At 35.7% G+C, this 25,149-nt stretch overlaps 1 protein-coding gene across 1 annotated transcript; it reads left to right on the top strand.

Moving 5' to 3' along the window:
* Positions 1–11,231: 11,231 nt before the first annotated feature.
* On the top strand, positions 11,232–23,777 carry CD1H11orf58 (chromosome D1 C11orf58 homolog). Its single transcript, XM_043580753.1, has 5 exons — positions 11,232–11,562; positions 16,035–16,118; positions 19,552–19,612; positions 21,222–21,331; positions 22,739–23,777. The coding sequence occupies exons 1-5, from the start codon at positions 11,500–11,502 to the stop codon at positions 22,967–22,969; spliced, it is 549 nt and encodes a 182-aa protein (XP_043436688.1). The 5' UTR covers positions 11,232–11,499; the 3' UTR covers positions 22,970–23,777.
* Positions 23,778–25,149: the final 1,372 nt, after the last annotated feature.

A 25,149-nucleotide genomic window follows, 5' to 3' on the forward strand; every position in this document is an offset into this window, starting at 1 on the left:
AAGCTCCAGACATTTGTAGCCTTTATTTCTTTAGTCCTTGAAAGGGCTTTTTAAATGTTAACAGCTAGGATAAGACTGCTTTCCTATACTGATATTCCAGGCTTCTTTTCCTTTGTAATCTTGTGTTCTTCCCCACCTCATTCCCCAATAACCTCCATGCCAGCTTCTTTTTAAAAACAAAATAAACAAAAACAAAAACAAAAAAATATTTCATCATGATGTATATACAAGCAGACTTCTAAGATCCCAAACAGCAGCTACCTCTTATAATGTAGAGTATTCAAACATTTTTGCTTCAATTTCTTTTATACTTGGTGATTTCATATGCCTATTTAACATGATTCCATGTTAAAAATAATGACATGTCTCCACAAAGTAATTAGAGTTAAATAGCTAACAAGAACCTTTGTTAGCTCCCTTTCCTTTGAACTGCTGAAATACAATCTTCAGAAACCAAGTGTCAAAAAAGGTGTTCATTCATACACTCTTAAGTTAAAACAAAAAAGGCTTAAATCAATATAGATATAGTATTATCCTATTCAAGAAAAAAATTACATAAATAGAAAAAATAATTCTGAAACACTGTATTCCAAGGCTTAATAATGATCATTACTTCTGGATGGTGAGACCATAAAATTTTTTATTTTTTAACTTTCTTCTTGCTTATGAATATATTTTAATTCATCTTATATGTACATGCATTGTTTGTGATAAGGGAAAATATTACCCTTAGTTTAAAAAAATAAGTTTTGCTTTATTGCTTTTCAGCATATACAGGTACTTCTTAAAAATTCATATATATTTATATTTAACTATATGTGCATTATAGAAGTAGATAAAGATTCTAAAGTATAATTTCCAAAATAGTAAAATCATGATTCTCATGTAAATTCAAAAAGAACATGAATCAAAATGTTAAGTGTCAGATTTCATTTCCTTATTAATTAATGAGGAAATCATGAAAAAGTGAAAACCAATTCATAATAGAATTTGACTTACAGAGATTTATATGTTCTACTGAACAAAATCCATTTGCATTGGCAAAAATAGGAATCATGTGCATTGTTATAGGCATAAAACACCTGCAATGTTTTCAGTTTTCTATAATTTAACTTTTATCCTTACAGAGTTGTAAAATAGCCTACTCAATCAAAGATGATCTAAAATGCGCACTCATTTAGGATCAGATAAACCCTTCAGTGTCCCTAGACATTCAGCATTCTCTTGAAAGGAAACTCGGTAATCACTTTTGTCCATGCCCAAGTCTGACAAATTTTTCAAATATATTTTACTAATCAGTAAACTAAATTAAAACTGTTACAATTAAAATATAAATTCCTTGAGGGCATAAAGAATAGAGTCTCTTTCTTACTTATGCCCTGGAAATGTTTAGTAAAGTGTTCTGTACTTAACATGTATACAATCAAAGTATATCACAAAATGTTTGAGGTAATACTTTAAGCTTTAGAAACTTCAGACCAGTTTAAATGATGGCACATTAATAAATTATAAAAAAACATCATGAAATACTGACACACAAAATAGGAAAAAGTGTAAGAAATTGTGAGTAATTTATAGGTATGCAATATAAAATCACAATTGCAAACACAAATTCCATAAAAAGAACAAGCTGTCAAACCAAACATGTCCAATTCGTGAGTTTTTCCATGAGTAACTTTCAAAGTTGAGAAAATTTCAAGGGAAAAAATCTTAAAACTGAGAAAATTCCATCTACTAAACTAAATTTCCCTCTCAACTAAGAAATCATTGCCATGATCTATAATTTTCTAGAACTAAATCAAAATCATAGAAGCATAGTTTGATGAAGAAACTGAGACCCAAAAAAATTTGTGACTCTCCAAGTTCACACAATTACTTAGCTATTCCAAAATACTCGTTAACATAGAAATCATAATTCACAGTAGTCCTACATTACATAAAACTAAATCATAAACACAAAAGTATTTTAAGAATTACTAGAGGGGCACCTGGGTGGCTCCATCAGTTAAGCGTCTGACTTCAACCCAGGTCATGATCTCACAGTCCGTGAGTTTGAGCCCCGCGTTGGGCTCTGTGCTGACAGCTCAAAGCCTGGAGCCTGCTTCGGATTCTGTGTCTCCCTCTCTCTCTGACCCTCCCCCGTTCATGCTCTGTCTCTCTCTGTCTCAAAAATAAAATTAAAAAAAAAAAACATTAAAAAAAAAGAATTACTAGACACAGTAATCAATGAATGAACTACTAGACACAAGCACATTGAGGAAATCCTTCATTTTGTAGGTTATCTATTGTCTTGAAAGAAAAGAATTCTCTCTTGGAACTAAGCATCCCAAATTTGGAAGAAATGGATTATTCTCAAGTTTTCACTCAATAAACATCATGTATACCATGTGAATTAACTTTATGTGTAGCAATATCACACAGAAATTAAAAGTATAAATACTAGACTTAGACCAGGTATCAGCTCCACTAATTTCAGATGTGTGATCTTGAGCAAGTTACTTAACTTTTGTATAATCAATTTCCTTGAGCAAGTTAATCTATATACACCTCAATTTCCTCATCTGTAAAATGATAAAATAGTAGGACACACCTGCATGAAGATTATATAAATTAACATATATAAAACAAGGAAGAAACTGGGCCCAAAGTAAGCATTACCATCATGATTGCCAAATCAATGGTTCTAAAAATGTGGTTTGGGGACACCTGGGTGATTCAGTCAGTTGAGCATCCAACTCTTGATTTCGGCTCAGGTCATGATCCCAGGGGTCATGGGATGGCACCTCACATCTGACTCCATGCTGACCATGGAGCCTACTTAAAATTCTCATTCTCTCTCTCCCTCTCCCTCTCCCTCTCCCTCTGTCTCTTCTGCCCCTCTTCCCCACTCACGCACTCTCTCTCTAAAACAAAAAAATAATAATAAATTTTAAAAATAAACAAAATAAAAATGTTTGCAGACCAACAGTAGCACTGGAAACTTGTTACAAATGTAAGTTTTCTCACCTATCACAGTCCTACTGAATTAGAAGCTCTGGGATAGAACCCAATAATACAGACTCACAAAAAGTCTTCCAGGTGGTTCCATTGCACACAAAAGTTTGAGAACCACTGATGTGAATCAGTAAGATTTTTATCCCTTTCTCTCTGGACTTATATAAAGCCTTTAGTATATATAACCATTAGTATACTTGATACTTTACACACTTCATCTTTTGTCACAAAATTACTCAAAGATTTGGTTTCAAAACTGAAAGCAACTTTACATCCAGTAGGGTAGTTACAGCCAAAAAGACAGATGACAGGTGTTGGCCAGAGTACGGAGAAATTGGCCTCTTCATACATAGCTATTGAGAGCATAAAATGGTGCATCCACTTTGGAGAACAGTCTGACGATTACTCAAAAAGTTAACCATAATCACATGACCACAGCATATATCCATGAGAACTGAAAACATGTTTCCATAGAAACTTATACATAAATGTTCAGAGCAGCATTGTTCATAATAGCCAAAATGTGGAAACCCAAACGTCCATGAAGTGGTGAATACATAAACAAAATGTGGTATAGCCATACAATAGGATCTTATTCAACCATAAAAAGGAGTAACATATTGATATGTGCTATATAACATGAATGAATCTTGAAAACATTATGATGTGAAAGAAAGCAGTCACAAAAGACCATGTGTTTGGGCACCTGGGTGGCTCAGCAGTTGAGCATCCAACTTCAGCTCAGGTTATGATCTCATAGTTTATAAGTTTGAGCTTTAGGTTCTCACTGCTATCAGTGCAGAGCCAGCTTCGGATCCTCTGTACCTCTCTCTCTTTGCCCCTCCCACCACTCACACACTCTCTGTCTCTCAAAAATGAATAAACATTAAAAAAAAAAAAAAAGGCCATGTGTTGAATGATCCTATTTACATGAAATGGCTAGAATAAGCAACTCTATAAAGACAGAAAGTAGATTAGTAGTTGCCCAGAGCTGGGTCAGTGGAAGGAAAAATAGAGTGACTGCTGATGGATACAGGGTTTCTTTTTGGGGTGATAAAAATGCTATAAAATTGCATTTTGGTGGTAATGATTGTACAACTCTGAGACTATATTAAGAAACATCTGGGGTGTCTGGCTGACTCAGTAAAGCATGACTCTTGATCTCAGCATATAAGCCCCACGCTGGACGTGGAGCCTACTTTAAAAAAAACAACAACAAAAAACCACACATTTAATTGGGTTCTTTAAATAGGTGAATTATGTGGTTTGTGAATTATATTTCAATAAAGCTGTTACTTAAAAAGCCTAAAGGCATATGCCAAAATATTATTGATAGAAATATACATAATATAAAAACTGATGTACTAACAATAATCTGCACCTAAACCCTAAATACTATCCTGGAATTAAGGGAGGGATTAACAGGGCAAAAGGAGAGATGCTAAATTGTTCACACATATAGGGAGTCATAAGACAATGAGATATTATTGTTTTACTCTTGACTAGAGTAAAAACTAAAATATAACAATTAATAGTATTAAATACAATAGTACTAAATAGTATTAAAAACAAAATGTATATCCCCCAAATTACTAGAAAAAATAAATTAAAAGGAATTACACCTAATTGTTCTTACTTCATTACAATTAACTGTGACTACTTCATCACTATGACACTATGAGTGATCTTTATTTCTTCTTTATACTTTCTTTTCCACATTTTTACAATGGATTTATCTTTGTGTGAGTCTGCTTATCTTTGTGACTCTTTTTTTAAATCCACTTTATTCATTTATGGTTAATCTTTTAATAGGTTAATATAGTCAGACAATTTAAAATTCAAAAGATACAAAAAGTATGGTGAAAAGTCTCCCTGCCACCATTACACCTCAGCTCCCCAGCCACCAGCACTCCAAACATGGAGTCTACAAATACTATCCATTTCTTGGGTATCTTTGTGGAAATATTTTATGCATATATATTGACTCTTTTCTGCCTTTTTAATACAAATGCAGTAAAACATATACTGTTTTCCACTTTGCTTTTTTTATCCCACAATATATCTTGGAGATTATCTCTTATCAGTACTTACAAAGTTTCCTTTTTTTTTTTTCACTGTTTTGTTTTTTATTTATTTTTATTTTTTTCATCATAAGTGTACTCTTTTTTTTTAATTTTTTAAAATGTTTTTATTTATTTCGAAGGAGAGAGCGAGACAGAGCATGAGCGAGGGAGGAGCAGAAGAGAGGGAGACACAGAATTTGAAATAGGCTCCAGGCTCTGACCTGTCAGCACAGAGCCTGATGTGGGGCTCAAACTCACAAACTGCGAGATCATGACCTGAGCCGAAGCCAGACGCTCAACTGGCTGAGCCACCCAGGCGCCCCGATAAGTGTACTCTTTAATCCCCATCAACTATTTCACTCATCCTCCCACCCACCTCTCCTCTGGTAACCATCAGTTTGTTCTCTATAGTTAAGAGCCTGTTTCTTAAGGTTTGTCTCTTGGTTTTTTTCTTTCCTCGCTTATTTTGTCTTAAGTTCCACATATGAGTGACATCATATAGTTATTTGTCTCTCTCTGGTTGACTTGTTTAACTTAGCATTATACTCTCCAGCTCTATCCAAGTTATTGCAAATGGTAAGATTTCATTCTTTTTTATGGCTGAATAACATTCTATTGTATGCATAAATACACCATATCTTCTTTATCCATCATCAATCGATGGACATTTGGGGTTGTTTCCATAGTTTAGCTATTGTAAATAATGCTACAATAAACATAGGGGTGCATGTATATCTTTAATTTAGTGTAGCATTTTGGATTTTTTGGGTAAATTTCCAGTTGTGTATTACTGGGATCTTAGGGTAGTTCTATTTTTAATTTTTGAGAGTTTCCTCTTTCCTTTTCATAGTTACATGGTGATCTAGTCTATGGATTTACCATAATTATTTAGCTAGTCTCATACTGACAGATTACTTTTATATTTGGCAAGAACAACAAAGTAATTTGAGAATAAGCTAGAATGTTCTCAAATTTTCTCCAAAACAAAAAACAAATTAAAAAAGTGGGTATCACCATTAACTTAAAGTCACAAATTCTCTTTGATAACAACTATTGGAACATTGCTGCTTTTTGTATATAAAGGTCTTATGACCACAGGGCGCCTGGGTAGCTCAGTCGGTTAAGCATCTGACTTCAGCTCAGGTAATGATCTCAAAGTTCATGGGTTCTAGCCCCACAGTGGGATCTGTGCTGACAGCTCAGAGCCTGGAGCCTGCTTTGGATTCCTTGTCTCTCTTTCTCTGCCCCTCCCCATCTCTCTCTCTCTCTCTCAGAAATAAACATTTAAAAAAATAAAAAAAATTTTAAAAGATGACCAAATTAGAGATACATATCAACAATTTTATGGAAGCAATTTTATAAGCAAATACATTTGCATTTGCTGTTGCATTCTCTATTTTTTAAGTTTCTAGGTATGTGTAAAATAATCAAGCCAATATTTATGTCAATTCAAATTATAGTAGCAATGTGATAAATGTACATGTCCCATGAACAGAATGGGAATTCATCTCATCATCAACAACCATCATCAATCACAAATATTTATTTTTTTATAACTTGTCTTCAGTATTCTACATTAGGCTCTATGGTTCCCTCTATTTATATGATGCCTTTCTTTTTATTAATCAATTAATTTATTAATTTAAGAGAGAGAGAGAGCACATGTGCGAATGAGGCAGGTGGCAAAGGGAGAAGAAGAGAGAATTTTAAGCAGGCTCCACACCCAGCACAGAGCCAGACAAAGGGCTCAATCTCAAGACCATGAGATCGTGACTTAAGCCAAAATCAAGAATCAGATGCTCAACCGACTGGGCCATCCAGGTGCCCTTATATGATGCCTTTAAAATCAGCTTTAAGATAAGTTTCCTCTGAGTCTCCCAATTGAACAATGAATTCTTCAAGTATTTTTCCTTTGGCTTCAATGATACTTAACTCTCCCTGTCCCACATCTATCTTTTAATCTTTTAATCTCAGGCTCTTCCTAATTATACCCTTAAATGTTCTCCCCACCCCCCCCCCTTTTCCAAGGACCTCTTTTCTACATGATCACTGAGTGAGCTCACTCACTCTCCTAGTCTACCAATCATCTCTAGATTGGTGATTTCCAAATTTATGACTTCTCCTAACTTTGAAGCCCATATTTCTAACTGCCTACTAGACAGTTCCAGTTGGTATCCCACTAATACCTTAAATTTAACATGTCTAAAATTAAAAAAAACTCATCATCTTACCACATAAACCTGCTCCTCTCTGACCACATCCATTCATATACTAATACAACAAAAATTTGAGTCATGGTTTATACACAAATCATGATGTGAAGCTTAAATTCTACTCAAAAGGTTCTTAGATAGTATATAATAGTCAGCAAGACTTATGTCTTTGTTCATAGCTCTATTATAGCACATATACTTTTATTCTAACTAGCGATGGCAGACTAACAACATAAATAAAAGGTAGAACCAGAAAATGAGATGGAGGGGCACCCAGGTGGCTCAGTTCATTAAGCCTCAGACTCTTGGTTTTGATTCAGGTTGTAATCTCATGGTTGTAGGACTGAGCCCATCCATGCTGATAGTGCGGAGCCTGCTTGAGATTCTCTCTCCCTCGCTCTCTACCCATCCCCTGCTCTCTCTCTCTCTCAAAAAAAAATTAACTTTAAAAATTTTAAGAAAAATAAATGTAAAAAAAGAAAGAAAATAAGACGGAGTGGATGATTGAAGTCAGAATACAGACCCTCATTTATAGGCCAATTATAACAACTTTACCAACTTAATTCTGTACAAAATGGCACTTTCTGAGCAGGAGAGTCTCTACATTCCATTTTCAGATGATGAGCCTGGTTATGGTGCGTAAAATGGATTTAACTGGGAACTATTACAGCATGGGAAAAGGTTACTATAAATCAATGAAACAGAGGATTTGAACCTGAACACACATAGTGAGAGATTCAAAGTCAAGGCTTTGATCAGCCTGGATTTAATTAGCCTATAGAGTTTTGTTGAGAATATGATACTTCTGTGCTTATCAGATTTCAGTTTCATAGAACACTAACCACTCCTGAATACATGCCCCACCCTTCTTCCACAGTGTTTTAGGGTCTGGCTCAAAAACTTTCAGGGAAGAATTTCCCCATTTCCCTCAGCTAAAATGAACTGCTTCTATAGCATTAAAAAAAATTCTTTTTTTCATTTTACAGAGCGAGTGAGCAGAGGAGAGGGACAGAAAGAGAGGGAGAGAGAGAATCCCAAACAGACTCCATATGCTGAGCCACACGCGTGGCTGGATCCCATGACCCTACAATCATGACTGAGATGAAATCAAGAGTCAGACACTTGACTGACTGAGCCACCCAGGCACCACCTATAGCATTTTGTCTGTGACTTACTGGTGCCACTTAATCATTCCTCCCCGACCAAGCTGTAAACTCCTTTAGGTAAGGGATTATACATTATTTACTCTGGGTTTCTTCAAATTTAGCACAATGCCTGACACATACTAAGCACACTATGTAAATGTTGATTTATACTGGCACAGTGCAAAGTGCATGGGTTTTTGGAGTTAGACAGACTTAAGGACTAAATCCTCCATTAGCCATCCACTCATTAGCTAACTATCTGATCATGGGCAAACACTTAACTTTCCTTAAGTTTCATCCTTTATAAAATAAAAATCCTTGGAAATTGTTGTGAAGCTTTGAGAAGCACCTAGCAACATGTAAGATGCATAATGGATACTCAATAAATAGTAGTTATAACAATGGCTGCAGGAATTTTTTTTAGTCTCAGATAACACAGTAGCAAGCTTTTTGTACAGAACATATTTATCAGAACTTTTATGTATTCTTTAGGTTTGTTAACCATGTTCAGTTATGACTGCTTTGGGTTGAGGGAATATTAATGTACACACTCAACATTTATGAATGCCAACTACATGCTAAAGCATTGGGTATATAAAAAATGAAAAAGGCATGGTCAGGAAAGTATTTTAAAGTGCTATTAGTAACAGGGCATCCATCCTCTCCTTGTCTCCACTACCCAATAAAGAACATTTCTAGGCTTCTAGGACTTATATGAGGTACCACTCTGTTACATTATATAACTTCATACTTCCTGTATTAATTCAAAAAAACTTATTAACTACTCTTTGACATGCACTGTGACAGAAGATACAGAAACAAAAAATTAAGATGGAACAGTCACAATCCTGAAGAACGTATTTCAGAGTTATACCTGGGACAGAGTATCTTCTTGTCTTTACAAAATAAGGAGTAAGGTTATTACTGAGTTTTTGTGCCATATATGAATTCTATTACACTAATATTTCATCCTTACCCATATAGCCTTCTGTATACGAAACAGTAAAATCTGATAAAATGATCCAGTCTTTTTTATTTCCTATGTTACTCTTTGGCTTGTGATCTTGATTTATGACAACTTGAAGATTTAGTCATCCAGGTGCCAACAATTCTGGTGAAGAAATAAAAGACAGGTTGCTAGCTCATTAAACTCTTCTGGACTTTCCCCAATTTAAGTTAGAAGTATTTAGTAACTACTAGCCTTATTGATAGTCCTTTTTTACTTCTGAATTCTTTTAGCAGTTCCAAAATACCTATTCGGCCTCCCCATTTGTTTATTTATAAAGCTAAGTTATAAATTGTATGTGTTTATAGTCTGTCAAACCCTTTGGATGTAAACTGTAGTCCATCCTAGAAAATTATGTAAATTAACTGTAATTTCATTGTTAAGTATATTCACAAAATCTTTGTAGAATCAGTTAACATATATTTTAATTCATAGTAAACAACAAATAACTACTTGGCCAAAATACTTTTTCTCCTCATGGGTTTACTCTTCCCCTCCTTGATTTATGTTTTATTACCACAGATCTAATTGATTAAGGTGCCCTTGCTTGGTTATAAAATATGAGTGAGGTTTTTTTTCACATAACCCTAATTAGCATTGTTATTTCTTTGCTTCCAAAATAAAGGAGCAAAATTTGGATATATGACTGCATAAATTAATTCTCTTCCACTGGTCACAGTTCTGTAAATGGTACAGGGATCATATGAAATCTAGAAAGGTAAAACCATTTCTACACAGCCAGTCAATCTAGAGTAATTGCTAAATTCAGAAGCTAATTGGCAGTTTCACAGGCTGCTCTCATCACCAAAGTGCACACTAAAACTATACTATCATATGATTTACTGATTTTTGCTTAAAAAAAAAAAAAATATCGTTCAAGGTCAGAAAGCTTCAGAGTAAGTAAGGACAAGGATCCTGACAGAATGTTAGGGTTGAAGGTAGCCAGATTCAGGCCTAGTCAAACATTCAGATACCTTAATACTGCATGAATGAATCTTCAGTATCTGAATAAAATCTTTAGATACAGCACTTTCTGAGTAGACTAGTGGCCGCTGGGGTGGCAGGGGGCGGACCTTTCGGGGTCTTGGAACTAGACAGAGGTGATAGTTGCACAACACTGCGAATGTACCAAAGGCCACTTAATTGTACACCTTAAAGTGGTTAATTTTGTTGTGAATTTCACCTCAACGCACCAAAAAAGCTTTTTTGAGGAACATAAAAGATACAGGGCTTTCTGGCTGAGACGGACTCCACTTGGTGAAGGCCTCAAAGGTACAACGCCTAATTACCAGCAGGGAGGGTCACTTCACACAGAGATGTGTGTACAGCTTACAGAATTCCCTCAGGTGGACCCAAGTTTCAATAATAGCCAATTAACCAGCACCACACTGAACTCATTTCAGTGAGAATGAGATAGCGGCAAAAATATTCATCAGAATCTTCTAGAAAGCCGCACCGCCGATCACCTAGAAATCCCTTAAGAGCAATAGAGAACGCCCGGATGGAAACAGTAGAAGCCATTTTTTTTAAGGGTTTCGTTGCGGGTGGAGGGTATCCGTGAGGATTCAATAATCTCCAAACATTACACTTAAACTTCGGTGCTTAACTATGACAGACGCTCTGTCAGTAGGGCAGCATCTCATAGTGAGAACCCTCTTTCTGTGGCGACGAAGCCGCTAAGGCTCTTTCTGTGGCAACGAAGCTTTAAACGAACGCTCACCGCCATACCCATCCGCGGGAAAGCTCCCTCCACCAGCCCATGAAGGCGGAGCTTCAGAGGGCACTCCCGCCACACAGCGCGATCTGCGCCGCTGAGCTTCCTGGGAATTGTAGTTTTAGTTGCCCCATCCATCCCGTACGTTCTAGTCGGTATGGATTGAGCCGGAAAACTACAACTGCCAGAGTGCTCCGTAGTGGCGAGTAGCCGCGGCGGTGACGACTGTGGCGGAGAAGGCCTGGAGGGGGTCTGCGTTCTGGAGTGGCGCTGCTTGGGCCCGTGGCAGGTTGCAGGCTGCTGGTGCTGGGGCTGAAGAGAACGGCGAGTGGGTTCGGTGTTGCCCGTCCGGGTCTCCGCAACGATGAGTGCTGCCAGGGAGTCCCATCCGCACGGGGTGAAGCGTTCAGCCTCCCCAGACGACGATGTAAATAACAATGGCGGAGTGGATGAGGGTTGAGGCCTACTAAAGGCTGGGGTAGGCCGGGAAGGGTGGATTAAGCAAGAGGAAGCGTCTGAGGTGGCCCGAAGGGGGAGGGCCGAGGGGGAGGAACCAGAAGAATGACTGGGAAATGTCTCCCTTCCTTAATTGAGTGTCGGAAGGTTTAAGAGGTCTACACCCTAAGAGCCAGAGACCTGCGTAGGAAGGGGGTTCGAGAAAGGAAGTCCTAAGAGGGTCGAGTAGCTTATTTGGGGGCTGATGAAGCTTCTTTGTCGGGCCTTTCTAGTTAGGATAGGGATGGCAGGATCCTCCCTGTTTGAGGTTTAAAATGATCCTGTGACAATGTCAAGATGTGGTGCACGTTTGGACAGATTTTCCGGCCGTTATTACTTTTGCAATGTACTATAAAGAGTAAACGGAAAACAGTATTGAACCGAATATTGTACCAGGGGAGTAATTTCGTACTGACGCATGGTGGCGAGGTCTAAGATGTTAAGACCTAGAAGCCCATTTTGATTTCAGCCACCTTTCTCCCCCCACCCCCAACCCGAAGCTTGTCAGCTTAAATAGCAAACCATTCCTTAAAGTAATCCATTAAATATTTACTGCTATGCCAGGTGTTGGGAATTCAAAAATGAAGGACGGTGCTTGTCCTTAAGTCTTTTTGTGTATTTGTCCTGGCTCTTAGCGCAGTGTCATGGAGACTGCAGTAAACGGAAAACTAGGTCCTTCATACAATGAATAAACGCCTTGGGAACGTTGATTGAGAAATTTTGGGGCGCGGGGGGCATCGAAATGCCATTTTTAAGGATGATAAAAGGACGACATCTAGTTTTCTTTCAGTTATTGTTTAAAGCACTATTAATTTCTGAACATGTAGAGTTCTTTATTTCTATAGTGCAGTTCAGTGCCTTTCATAATACCTTCCTTGGTGAACCATTAAAAAGCTCATTAAAGACTACTGTTGTATACAAGTTGTAGCAAATGAGACGATGTTAAGACCCACCCCACTTTGGATGGGTGGTGGTTGGTGTTAAGACTAGAATACCAAGGTCCTTAAATTAAATTTAGCTCTGCAGAAAGATTAGTAATCAGTAAAGATTTGGAGGTGAATAATTACATAATGAGAGATTTTTTTCATGTGCTATGTTCTTACCTGCTTCTGGCTTTAGATCTTGTTAATATGGCAATCCAGTACTTGTCAGGCATTTGTCTAAAGGCATTTGAGTAACCTGGGTGCCATTTTAAAAGCTATTACAGTGTTTTCCTCGTGGTATTTAACTGTGGCACCTGTTTTGCTAGACTCAGAAACAATCTTTTAGCTTAACAGAAAACTCTTGATGTTAGGTAATTTAACAAAGTTAAAGGGATTAAGTAATTAACTCTAACAGCTTCTGTCTGATGGGATCAGTTTAAACTAGATGACCTTTAAGATCTTTTCCAATTTTATAAGCATTGTCAGTTGAAGGAGATGGTTATAGTTGCAATTCAGTATTAGGCCCTGCAACTTTAACAGACTCTAAAAATGATTATGTTGCTAATTTTATGTTAAAGTGCAGTAGAGTCACTTGTCTTTTGATAGTGTTTTTTTTTTAAGTCAGTTTCTTTCAGGTGAGTATTTTACTGGTAATTGGGAGTTATCTTTAAGTACTTCTTTTAAAAATATTTTAAATGCTGTATACAGAATTTTAAAAATATACTTTTGAAATACATACCTAAATTGTAGAAAATCAATTATAATTAAAGTTGTAGTTGGTCATCAATTTCTAATGAGCATCCATTGCATGTAAAAGATAAAGGGTTTTTTTGTTTTTTTGTTGTTGTTGTTTTTTGCCTACTGACCTCACATATTAAATGAGGGTAACACATTTTGAGAGATATTAAAAGTAGGTATTAAACATGGAATCCAGCTCTAGGAAAATGCTGACAGTGTTAGAAGTAAATTCTAAGAGTTACTAGCAATATGTATTCAGGAGGAGGTAAATTGACTGTAATTCTGTACTAAAAGGTTTTAAGGGTAAAGAATTTAAAATGGCCTCATTGGTTTGAAGAAATGAAAGCTATGTAGGAAGTAGGAGGAGAGGGGAAGTTAATTGTAGTAACTCACGGAGACCCTCTAAGAATCTATCAGGCACCCATGAGCTTTTGAGAATGCAGCATTCGGGCAAGGTACTTGGTGTTGTATGCTAATGTCTTTGAAAGGAAGAACCAGGACTTGATTGGAAAAAACATTAGGATCAGATATTGTAAAGGATAGGATTACTTATGTAAAGACATTGAAGATACTTGCTCTTTTAATAGAAATGGTTCAGAAAAGTTTTGGCTTTTAGACAGTTTTGTTTTTACCTTGATTCCATAACTTTTATAACTGTAGTTCAAAAAGTACTTCCATGTATTCTGTCCCATTTGATCATGTACGATATGATGTGGAAAGAGCAAAAAACTTAAGGCAAGAGGATCAGAGTAAGCAACTTAAGTTTTTAAGTCCCTTTGCCTCAGTGTTCTTATTTATTAAATGGATTCTTGAGAGAATGGAAGTGAACAGTCGTTTGTAAGTTGTAAAACACTATGCAGTTCTTGGGTTTTGTTATTAAGATAGTCTTTTAAAGAAGTTTCTTGGGGCGCCTGGGTGGCTCAGTCGGTTAGGCGGCCGACTTCGGCTCAGGTCGTGATCTCGCGGTCCGTGAGTTCTAGCCCCTCGTCGGGCTCTGTGCTGACAGCTCAGAGCCTGGAGCCTGCTTCATATTCTGTGTCTCCCTCTCTCTGACCCTCCCCTGTTCATGCTCTGTCTCTCCCTGTCTCAAAAATAAATAAACGTTAAAAAAAAAATTTAGTTTTATTATTGTTTGCAGTTCTAGCATTTGCATCATCAAAATACAATACTTGAAGAATTTAAACCTTTGTGCTCATGATTTTGTGTTGAAAATGGGGGTTGTCATCTTTGCTCCATATTTTTAAACATTTTCATTTTTAGATTATAAACTCAATTACAAAGTTGAATCCAATGAATGTTTTCATTTCCACATTTCTTCCAGTCACCTTTGTATACATATCTGCCTTCAGCACTGTCCAGTTTCAAATGCTATCAAGTAAATTTTGGTTATAAATACCATAAGAGATGAAACAGGCATACATATTTTTAGAAAAACAGGATAGTTGAGGCTCTTATTGCACAGTATTGCAAGATGAAGTCCTCCCTGCTGAATGACTCTTTAGATAAGAGTGCCATATTTTTTTGTCTTTTTTTTTTTTTTTCTTTCTTTTTTTTCCTTTGTCTCTTGTTGATTCCTGGGTTGGAGAAAAGTCATCTAGTGTTTCATCATCCAAAAATTCATAGTCTAAGAGATTTGCATATACAGTTAATTTTGCCATTGTTAGTTTAGGGTACACTACCTACCATTTTGCATTCATTTTATTCATCTAATAATTGTGAAATGACTGCTGTCAGTTTTCACTTTTTACCCAGTTGCCATTAGGAGTAGAAGTGAAAATTGTTGGACTCTCAACTCTGTCCGTGACAGCTAGAAGCACACAACAGAGGAGTGATATCTTGAAAGATGATGCAGTACTTTGGACAACATGAGAAAACTCTTCTACCATTTTTCTGTTTTCTTATTTTAGTCATTTTTAGCATAGTTGGCAATAACTAATGAATCATAATGAAATATTTCCTACCTTTGTTTCAAAATGTAGGGAAAAATATGATCACTAGGATTCCGTAATTCTTAGATTTGTAAAAGGGCTCAACTGACCATTTGATAATTATAGGGTAGAATGAGTTTTACTGTTTTTTAAAATAAGTTTTCTGTTCTTCAGAAGACCTTTAGGAAAGAATTGATAAGTCTTAACATATCAATCCTCACAGATAACTAGAACTGCACAAAATAGAAACTGAAAACCTAAAATTGGGTCCATTAGATTCTGATGTTACACTGTTCTTAGAATATCACTAAAGCCCAACTAACTCCAACTAACAACTGTGGCAGCCTCTGGGTTCAAAATCCTAGGTACTCTAGGGCCCTGCAAGGCTTCAAGGTAGTAGGTCTCAAAGTGTGGTTCCCATGTCAACATCAACAGCATCATCTTCACTTAGGAATTTGTTAGAAATGAAATCCTTGAGCCCCACCCCACACTTACTAGATCTAAAATTCCTGGGTTATAGCGTAGTAGTTTGGGTTTTAATACACCCTCCAGGTGATTCTGATAAATGCAGACTTTTGAGAATTCAGAGCTCTGGCTGCAAAAGAACTAAAGGATTCTGCTTTGAGGTAACAGAAAAGGAGTATATTTAAGTTTGAATATGATGTATGTGCTTAACTTCCTAAACAAAAACAGCCCTGTTTATAGTTAAAAATGACAGGGAGGGGGAAAAAAAACTCATTGGGAGTTATGGGTAGACTTTAAATATTTAAGTATTTATTGTGCAAAAAAATTAATTGGCAAATTTTCTTTTGCAGCTTGGATCTAGCAATTGGGAAGCAGCAGACTTAGGTAATGAGGAAAGAAAACAAAAGTTCTTGAGACTTATGGGCGCAGGAAAGGTAAGCATCAAACAGTATGTATTTTTTAAAGTCTTTTCTGTGAAAGTAATACCCTTATTTTGTCTGTTGAGTGACCCAGACAATATATTTGGATCTCATTTTCTTGGTCTGCATTATTACTTTTGGCTTTGGGAAACACAGCTGACCTAACCAAACACTTAAAATGTATACTATTTCTGAACCACTTACAGGATTCTCAGTGCCACGGGGCAGTAAGGCTTAGAGATTGAACAGAGAAAAACTTTGGTTTGAGGAGATTGCAGTGGAACAAAGTTTATGATTGGCTATCTGTTAGCCTAATGATTTAATAGAAGGTATTTCTGGGGAGACCAAATGGTAGTCCTTTCATATTTTATAGCTCTCGCCAGCCTTTGATGTAGTAACCAAGCTTTTATCAAAAATTTAATTTTTAAAAAAATTTTTATTAATGTTTATTCATTTATTTTGAGAGAGAGAGTGCAAGCAGGGGAGGAGTAGAGAGGAGAGAGAGAATCCCAAACAGACTCTGCATTGTCAGCTCAGAACCTGATGTGGAGCCTGATGTGGAGCTCGATCTCATGAACTAAGATCATGACCTGAACTGAAATCAAGAGTCAAGACGCGCAACTGAGTGAACCACCAGGTGCCCCCAAAACTTAATTTTTAGAATTTTCAGTATAGTTTGAAATCCCTTTCAGTTTCATTATCACAGTAGGAAATACAAGCCATGGGTGCCAGGAAAACATTAGTGGAGAAAATACCTCTTGTTCCTAGCAATAATTTTTACATGCAAATACAGGTATCTCTAGGTATTTATTTTGTATAAAAAAGTAAATTTATTTTCCTAACATTGTCCCAAAAATCTTTGTGCAAACCAAATGTGGATAAAATAAGAAAACTTTTCTCTTTTAAGCTCGTCAACAGGGCGCCTGGGTGGCTCAGTCGGTTAAGTTCATCAAAACTAAATTCTGCGCTTTGTCTTTATTCATACAGGGATTCATTCATATATTTTACCAACAATTTTTTTTAATCCCCTCATTGTTGATGGACACTTGGGGTTTTCCACTCTTTGGCTCTTATGAATGGTACTGCTGTGGACTTTTGTCTACAGGTCTGTGTGTGGACACACATTTTTATCTTACTCGTTAACCAACAATTATTGGCTGCCTACTCTGTGCCAGGTACTGTATACTAGGTCTTGGATCACATAGATCATTAACATGTGTTTAGAGCCTTCATGTACAGGAAACCAGATAATGTAGAATTATAATTGCTGTGAAAGAACTGTGCGCCTATATAGTGCTGTGAATCAGCAGACAAGGGTAGCTAACTGCCTCAATGGTACAAGAAAGCATTCCAGAAATAGAATTGGTAAAACGAAGAGGAGTTAGCCAGACTAGAACAATGGGGTTCAGGGTAGGGAGACATCATGCAACACAGTAAGGCCTAAATAAGGATTCATTTGTATAATATCTCATTAATTCAGATTTCCCAACAATTTTGTAATTTATTGGGGTGCCTGGGTGGCTCAGTTGGTAAAGCATCCAACTCTTGATTTTGGCTTAGGTCGTGATCTCACAGTTCATGAGCTCAAACTCCACACTGGGCTCTGTGCTAATGGTGCAGAACCTTCTTTAGATGCTGTCTCCCTCTCTCTGCCCCTCCCCCACTCACATGTATGCTCCCTCCTTCTCAAAAATAAACATTAAAATTTTTTTTTAATTTGTAATGTATCCTAGAAAGTAGTGTGAAGTTACTCTTAATTCACACAAATAAAATATTTGCTAAGAGTATGTAAAGTAATAATTTAGGGGGCATACTCAACCTAGTAGAATGAAAATTCTTCAAGTATTTAGGAAGAATCCCCTAACATAAAGTGTATGAAATTTAGCTACCAGTAGTCAAATATATCTCATTAAAATTGGGGGGGGGGGGGGGGGAGAACAAATCAAACAATTAAGAAGAAGAAATTTGGCTACTAGTAATTCATTTCTTTAGCATATGTTAAATTCTTTCCTAGAAAGGCCAAGATTGTAGCTTTGATCTTTTATATAGACTGTTTAGATTTATTCTGTTTTGTGGCCACCGAGTATATTTATATTCCTAAGCCTAGCCAGCTACCATGAGTATTTTACTGGTCAGAGGGAGAACCAACTGAAAGTATAAATAGACCAGTGCACTACTGTCCTCATCCTCAAATAACTTGATGCATTATATATTTTCAAATCTTGTTAATGGGGTGTCTTCTGCAATCTAAAGAAGCAGTATATTGAGTCATTGATCTATATGAACTATAAAGAGTGGGTTGTAACTGGTAATTGAGAGTAATTATGTAGCCTGATAATTAGTACTGTTGAATCAGGATTTATTTTTATGTTTTATAGAATTAGATTATTTTAAATTCTGTTCTTTTTGACAGTTTAAGATAGGGTATTTATTGTAGTCAAATAGCTGGATATTTGATTGTGATATAGTGATTATTTTTATTTTGTATACTCTTTGTTTATTTATTTATTTATTTATTTTTTTACACTTAAAATCAGTACATTTTATTGTCTGTAAATAATGCTTCAGTACAAATGAACTAAACATGATAAACAGAGTCAAAAGGCAAGCCATAGCATGGAAAATTTTTGTTGTGTGTCTCAGGCCTAATGCTTAATTGCTTATAGTATAAGGACAATTAATAAAAAAAATTAACTCTAATAACCCATAGAAAAATAGGCAATGAATAGACACAAAGATAATATATAAAAAAATGTTTGGTACCCTCTTAGTGAAAATGTAAGTGACAAGGAGAAAACACTTTTTACTTAAATATTGGACATCAAAACGTTTGATCATACTATCAGTGAAATTTAGGGAAATGACTTTTTATACATATTTTGTTAGATGGCATTTTGACATATTCAATCAAAAGAACCCTATTGTTGAGTTAGAAATTGTACATCTAGGACTGTTGTCACTAATACTCTTTGTTTATTATAAGTCTGTCAGTTACTTCATTTTTATCTAGCTAAATAATTTCATTTGTTTTCTCCGTATGAGATGTGCCTGAGGATCAGAAAGAGGAGGTGGGAGTGTTAAAGCAACCCATTAATTGGCCTTTTAGGAAAGAAAATGTTTATATCGACTCAATTTTTTAGTTTTCTATCCTATTTGATGAAATTCCAGCATGATCTCAACATACTCTCTACTTCCTTTCTCTGCTCTGTGTATTTGTTTTAATGACACAAGCTTCTAACATACTATATATTTGTTTATTGATTTCATTTCCCTTCCTTATCTCTACCTTTGCTAGAATGTAAGTTCTATAAAGCTATGGATCTCAATTTGGTTCTTTTTCTTTGCTGTATCCCAGAAGCCTGGAACAGTGTTGGGCACCTAGTAGACACTCATAAATTATTTTAAATTAGTGGTCTCAAATTCTAGTATATTTTCTACTTTCTTACAGAAAGAACATACTGGACGTCTTGTTATAGGAGATCACAAATCAACATCTCACTTCCGAACAGGTAAGAAAGTAAAATATAATTTAAGAGGTAATGCTAGATTTGGAATATGAAATATTTGTATGTATTTCAGGATATTCTGACTTGTATAATTGTATTCGTGGTTAAAATATTAGAATTGGAAATGTATATGTAAACGTGTATATCATGTAACAATTAGCATATACTTTAGTTTTTAAATATTTGAGAGTATATATCAATGATATTCTAACTAAGAAACTTTTTTCTGTCTTCATTTTTACTGATTTATAACATTTTAATTATAGTGAGGTTTTATGACATACAATGCCAATTACGGTATGTATTGAATTTATGTATTTTATTTTATAAATCATTTAACGTATGGTGTTCTAGTTGGTATATTAAACTGGTTTTGAACTTATTCACTAAGTTTTATTTTGAAATCCTTAAAGAATATAAACTTGTTGCAAAGCCTGAAGAAATTAACTTTTAATTTTAGATAAAAAACCTTTCAAGTAAAAGCCGAAAATGAAGAGTTTGGATTTGAATTCAGGCTGCTGTCAAATGAAATTTTCTCCTACTTAAAATTGACCCTAATCTTGGACATTATTAATAACAGGGCATAATGATCTGGATCATATTTAACAAATCTTCTAGTTAAATTATTTAAATTCACCTTATACTGACCTAGAATATGTAGCACATTTTTGAAAATTAACAGGTGTTTCATTTTTCTAATGTTAAACAATTATTTTAAATTGATTTGCATAGGTAGAAAAGGCAAAAAGAATCCCTGAGCTTTGCAGAATGGAAAACTATTTAACTGTTGCATTTATTCTTTAAAACTGTAGAATTTATGAATAAAAATAATGCAGACACTACCATTTATGATTAAAATGAAATTTCTCATTTACAAATTAAAATGGCATACTCACAAAGCTTTGATGGCATTAGTAATGCTCTAGTTCTTGAGTAGTGAGTTCATAGGTAGTTTAGTATACTGCTTCATAATTTACATAAGCCACAGTATATATAAAAATAATGCATCAAATGGTATGTAATAACAACAGAATTTTAAAGGAGTTTATGTTGCTTCAGTAAACTGATATGTAAGAAAGTAGAGCCATTACAGTGTCATTTTACTTATCCATTCTCTGAACAGAGTTGCCTGCCTTTTCATTGTTTCTGTTCAAAGACAGAAGCTTTTGTTTGTTGGTGGTTTTTTGAATGTGGGAGAAAACTCTAACTTTCAAGAGAACGGTTATTTATTAGACTATAAATAAACTATAACACATCTAAGGCCCAAAGTTCTTAGTAATTAGTATTTACAGTATCTGAACTTCAGTTTTGAGACTGTGGGTCTGGGTTTAAGTTCTCACATAAAAAAATATAAGTTCTTCATCTTTCATAAACACTTGTAGTTTAGAGGGTTGGTTACTAAAGAAGTAATCATAAATACATCTTTCAATTATTTTATGCCTGTTAGGTAACTACCTATGGTATAGAGAAACCTATCCACAAAATTCATTATAAAATTAGTCACAGAGAAATCAGCCCTGAATATAATAGCATCTGTAATATGGGTTTTTTGTGTAATCAAATGTTTTTATTAATTTGACTGAAACATAACCAAAGTACACTGGACATGCAGGGGAAGAAGACAAGAAAATTAATGAAGAACTGGAGTCTCAATATCAGCAAAGTATGGACAGTAAATTATCAGGAAGATATCGACGACATTGTGGACTTGGCTTCAGTGAGGTAGTAATTAACATTTTCTTTAAATGGGAAGATAATTTCTAAATTGATATCTTTATATCTGTTAGGTTACTCTAGCAATTAAGAATCCTATGTAGAGGGGTGCCTGGGTGGCTCAGTCGGTTGAGTGTCCGACTTAGCTCAGGTCATGATCTCACAGTTCGTGGGTTCGAGCCCTGCGTCAGGCTCTGTGCTGACTGCTCAGAGCCTGGAGCCTGCCTCTGATTCTGTGTCTCCCTCTCTCTTTGCCCCTCCCCTGCTCACGCTCTGTCTCTCTCTGTCTCTCAAAAATAAATAAGTGTAAAAAAAATTTTGGAAAAAAAAAAAAGAATCCTATGTAGAAAGCTTTCTTTATACAGTTACTTAATTTTCTGTATGCCCAAACAGGTCTTTGTAGATAATGGGAAGAGATACTTTTGTGAGTTTTACAAATGTTTTCTGATAGAAGCTCACTGTAAATTCTACTTAGATACATCAGGGCATATCTTTAATAAGCATGAGCAACATACAGGTTAGGGGAAGTATTTCCTGTAAATACTAGTTTAGGAGATTCTCTTTTTTTTTTTTTTTTTTTTCCCAATGTTTATTCATTTTTGAGAGAGACACAGTGTGAGCAAGGGAGGGGCAGAGACAGAGGGAGATACAGAATTTGAAGCAGGCTCCAGGCTCTGAGCTTTCAGCACAGAGCCCAACGCAGGGCTTAAACCCACAAGCCATGAGATCATGACCTGAGCCAAAGTTGGACATTTAACCAACTGAGCCACCCACGCGCCCCTCTTTCTCTATTTTCCATGATCCTTATTCATAATACAACTACCAGTTAACTACTCCAAAGTAATATCATACATAAAACATTGATAACTTTTCCACATTTCCATGAGTCAGTGGTTAACTTGCCTTATTTACTTCAAAAAATATATATTGTTTCAGGAAGATATAATATAGTAGCTTTCAAACCAGAGGGAGGGGAGCAGGTGAGTGGTCTTCAGAGCTGTTTCTTTTTTTCTTTTTTTTTTTTTTTTTTTTTTTTGAGAGAGAGCAGGAATCCTTGCCCAAGCAGGTTCCGTGCCCAATGGAGAGCCCAATGCGGGGTTTGATCTCCCGACTCTGAGATGATGACCTGAGCCAAAATCAATAGTTGGACGTTTAACTGACTGAGCCACTCAGGCCCTCCGTTCAAAGCTGTTTCTTAGAACAAAATCCTAGTTAAGTCCTAATATGTAAAACATGACAATGCTGGAGTCCTCAGGTCTTCGCTTAGCAGCTCTTGATCATAATAGCAGTCTTAAAACTTGATTTTAATGGCTAGGGAGTGAGCTGTTTTAAGACTGTGACAAAAATTAGGGTCTTTCCCAGTTTTTTGTCCTGGGTAATCGTATTTAAGAAGAGCCTTTTGGTTGATGTTTATAGGTAGAAGATCATGATGGAGAAGGTGATGTGGCTGGAGATGATGATGATGATGATGATTCACCTGATCCTGAAAGTCCAGATGACTCTGAAAGTGATTCAGAGTCAGAGAAAGAAGAATCTGCTGAAGAACTCCAAGCTACTGAGCACCCTGATGAAGTGGAGGATCCCAAAAACAAAAAAGATGCAAAAAGCAACTATAAAATGATGTTTGTTAAATCCAGTGGTTCATAACTCCCAAACACTTAGTCTTTGTATTAAAAGTAAGCCTTATTGTTATAATGCACAGTGGAGGACTGCTTATAGAGCACAGACCTTTGTATTATAATTTTTAAAAAGGCCCTTTTAAATAATTACAAAGAGTGTTTGCTTTCAAATGCCATGGATTACACTTTTATGGGCATGACTATTAACCATTTTTGTAAAGAGTAAGAGTTGTATAAAATAAGAAATAAATACAATACTCAATTTCTTTTCATATTAGCATCATCAAACCTCTAATCTCACCTTTTTACCCCTTCAGATAGTTACGGGGGAGACACTTTTGTGGTAGCTGTTTCATCTTTTTTGTTCCTTCATATTTTTCTCTTATAAGAAGTTTATCTGATACTGTAATGTGTTCATGAAAAGTATTCAGTTATTATACTTTGTTGTAGTAGAACTATTCATCATGGATATTTCTGCTGCCAATAACAGTCTAAATTGTTTGCAAAAGATTAGGTACTTAGTTTACTCTTCCTGATTCAGCTCTACTCTTTTGGACCAAAGCAACATGAGAGCAAATACTTTCACACTGGTTAAGATGGAGTTGCAACTATCATACATTTTGGAATGCTATGATCCCAAGCAGTCTTTATATAATTTGAATTACATTGTATGTTAGATTTTTGATAAATTTGGCCAATTTTTACAGAAGAAATTATTTCTCTGAGTATTTGGTCCTGTTTAGGAATATGTAAAACTGGATTTTTTTTTTATGGTAATATGTGACCAAAGTTAATTTTCTTCCTAAGCCCTCAATAAAGAAAAGCAGTTTCCCATATTTGGTTTGTGATACCTTCATCCTCATTATCTAAAAATGAGGAATAGGCTTATTGAAGAAGCTGAAACAAATTCTCTTCATTTTATCCCAATACTATTACCTCGATTATCAAATTACTGGAAAGTAGTATTGCTTTCTGATTTTATTGCTGCTTCTGTGGGAGTAAGAGTAGAATCCTCTGACTGGTGTTATGTGGTTGATCTGTATAGCAGACTGACAAACTGCATTATGGGCTAGTCAATGATCTTTGAATAATTGGGTCCAAAATGTTTCTAAGTAACATGTTCAAAGGCTTGAGTAAAATCTGTTTGGTGAATTTTTATATATCTAGATATTTAAGTATGTGTTGGATGTGCTGGATTAAAAAAAAATTCCTTTGTCACTTTGAAATTTAAAATATTAGGAGTGTAAGCAACTAGAACAGGTGATAACTGGTTTATATAATCTGTTCATACATCAGATCCCCAACATTCGGCTTTTGCTTTACTTAGTTCTTGTATTGTTTTATAATAGGTGCTACCCCGCAGAGTAAAATATCAAGTCAGTGGGTAGTGGAGAGGATATATGACATTTAATAGATACTTGGTTTGAATACATTTCGCTTTATTCAAATTTCAATTGGCCACAGATTTTTTAAGTTTGAGTGCAAGAGCAAGAGTGAGCGTGTGAATGGGGGAGGGGCAGAAAGAGGGAGAGAGAATCCCAAGCAGGTTCCACACTATGAGCATAAAGCCTGATGCAGGACTCGAACTCAGGACCTGAGCCAAATAAAGAGTTGAATGCTTAACCAACTAAACCACCCAGGCGTCCCTGCCACAGATTTTCAAATATCTAGTTTCTAGGGTTGCTTATTACAACTAAAGTAGTAAATGAAGGCTGACTTATGTTTAAGAATGGAAAAGGGAGAAATCAGGATTATGTTTTAAAAAGTATTTTCATCAACTTACTGTTTAAATATACTGGGTTAAGTCGTGATTCTTAATATGTAAACAGAAGAACCTTCTTCTAAAATAACTACACTGAAAGAGCTTGTCCAAGTAGGGAAGTTCTTATTCCAATTCATATATTATTGCACATTTACATAATTCAGGGTTGGAATAAATTTAGGACACCATATGGCCTAGTGTCCCTGCAGCACGTTAAACATCGTGGCTATCTTTTAAGCATGAACATCAGGGTTGTGTTTTTTTCTCCCCTGAATTTAATAAATTCGGGGGGGGGGGGGGACATTAAAGGAAGACAGATGCCATGCCATCTTGATACTCCTACTGAAGTATCAGGTGGGAAAATAACATTTTTGTGCAATGAAAGACTATTCAAAAGTTTAATGACAAATTGCCCTGTCATAACTTCTTACCTGAAATACACTTCT

This window comes from Prionailurus bengalensis, chromosome D1 (assembly GCF_016509475.1).
Source record: "Prionailurus bengalensis isolate Pbe53 chromosome D1, Fcat_Pben_1.1_paternal_pri, whole genome shotgun sequence".
Lineage (NCBI taxonomy): Eukaryota > Metazoa > Chordata > Mammalia > Carnivora > Felidae > Prionailurus > Prionailurus bengalensis.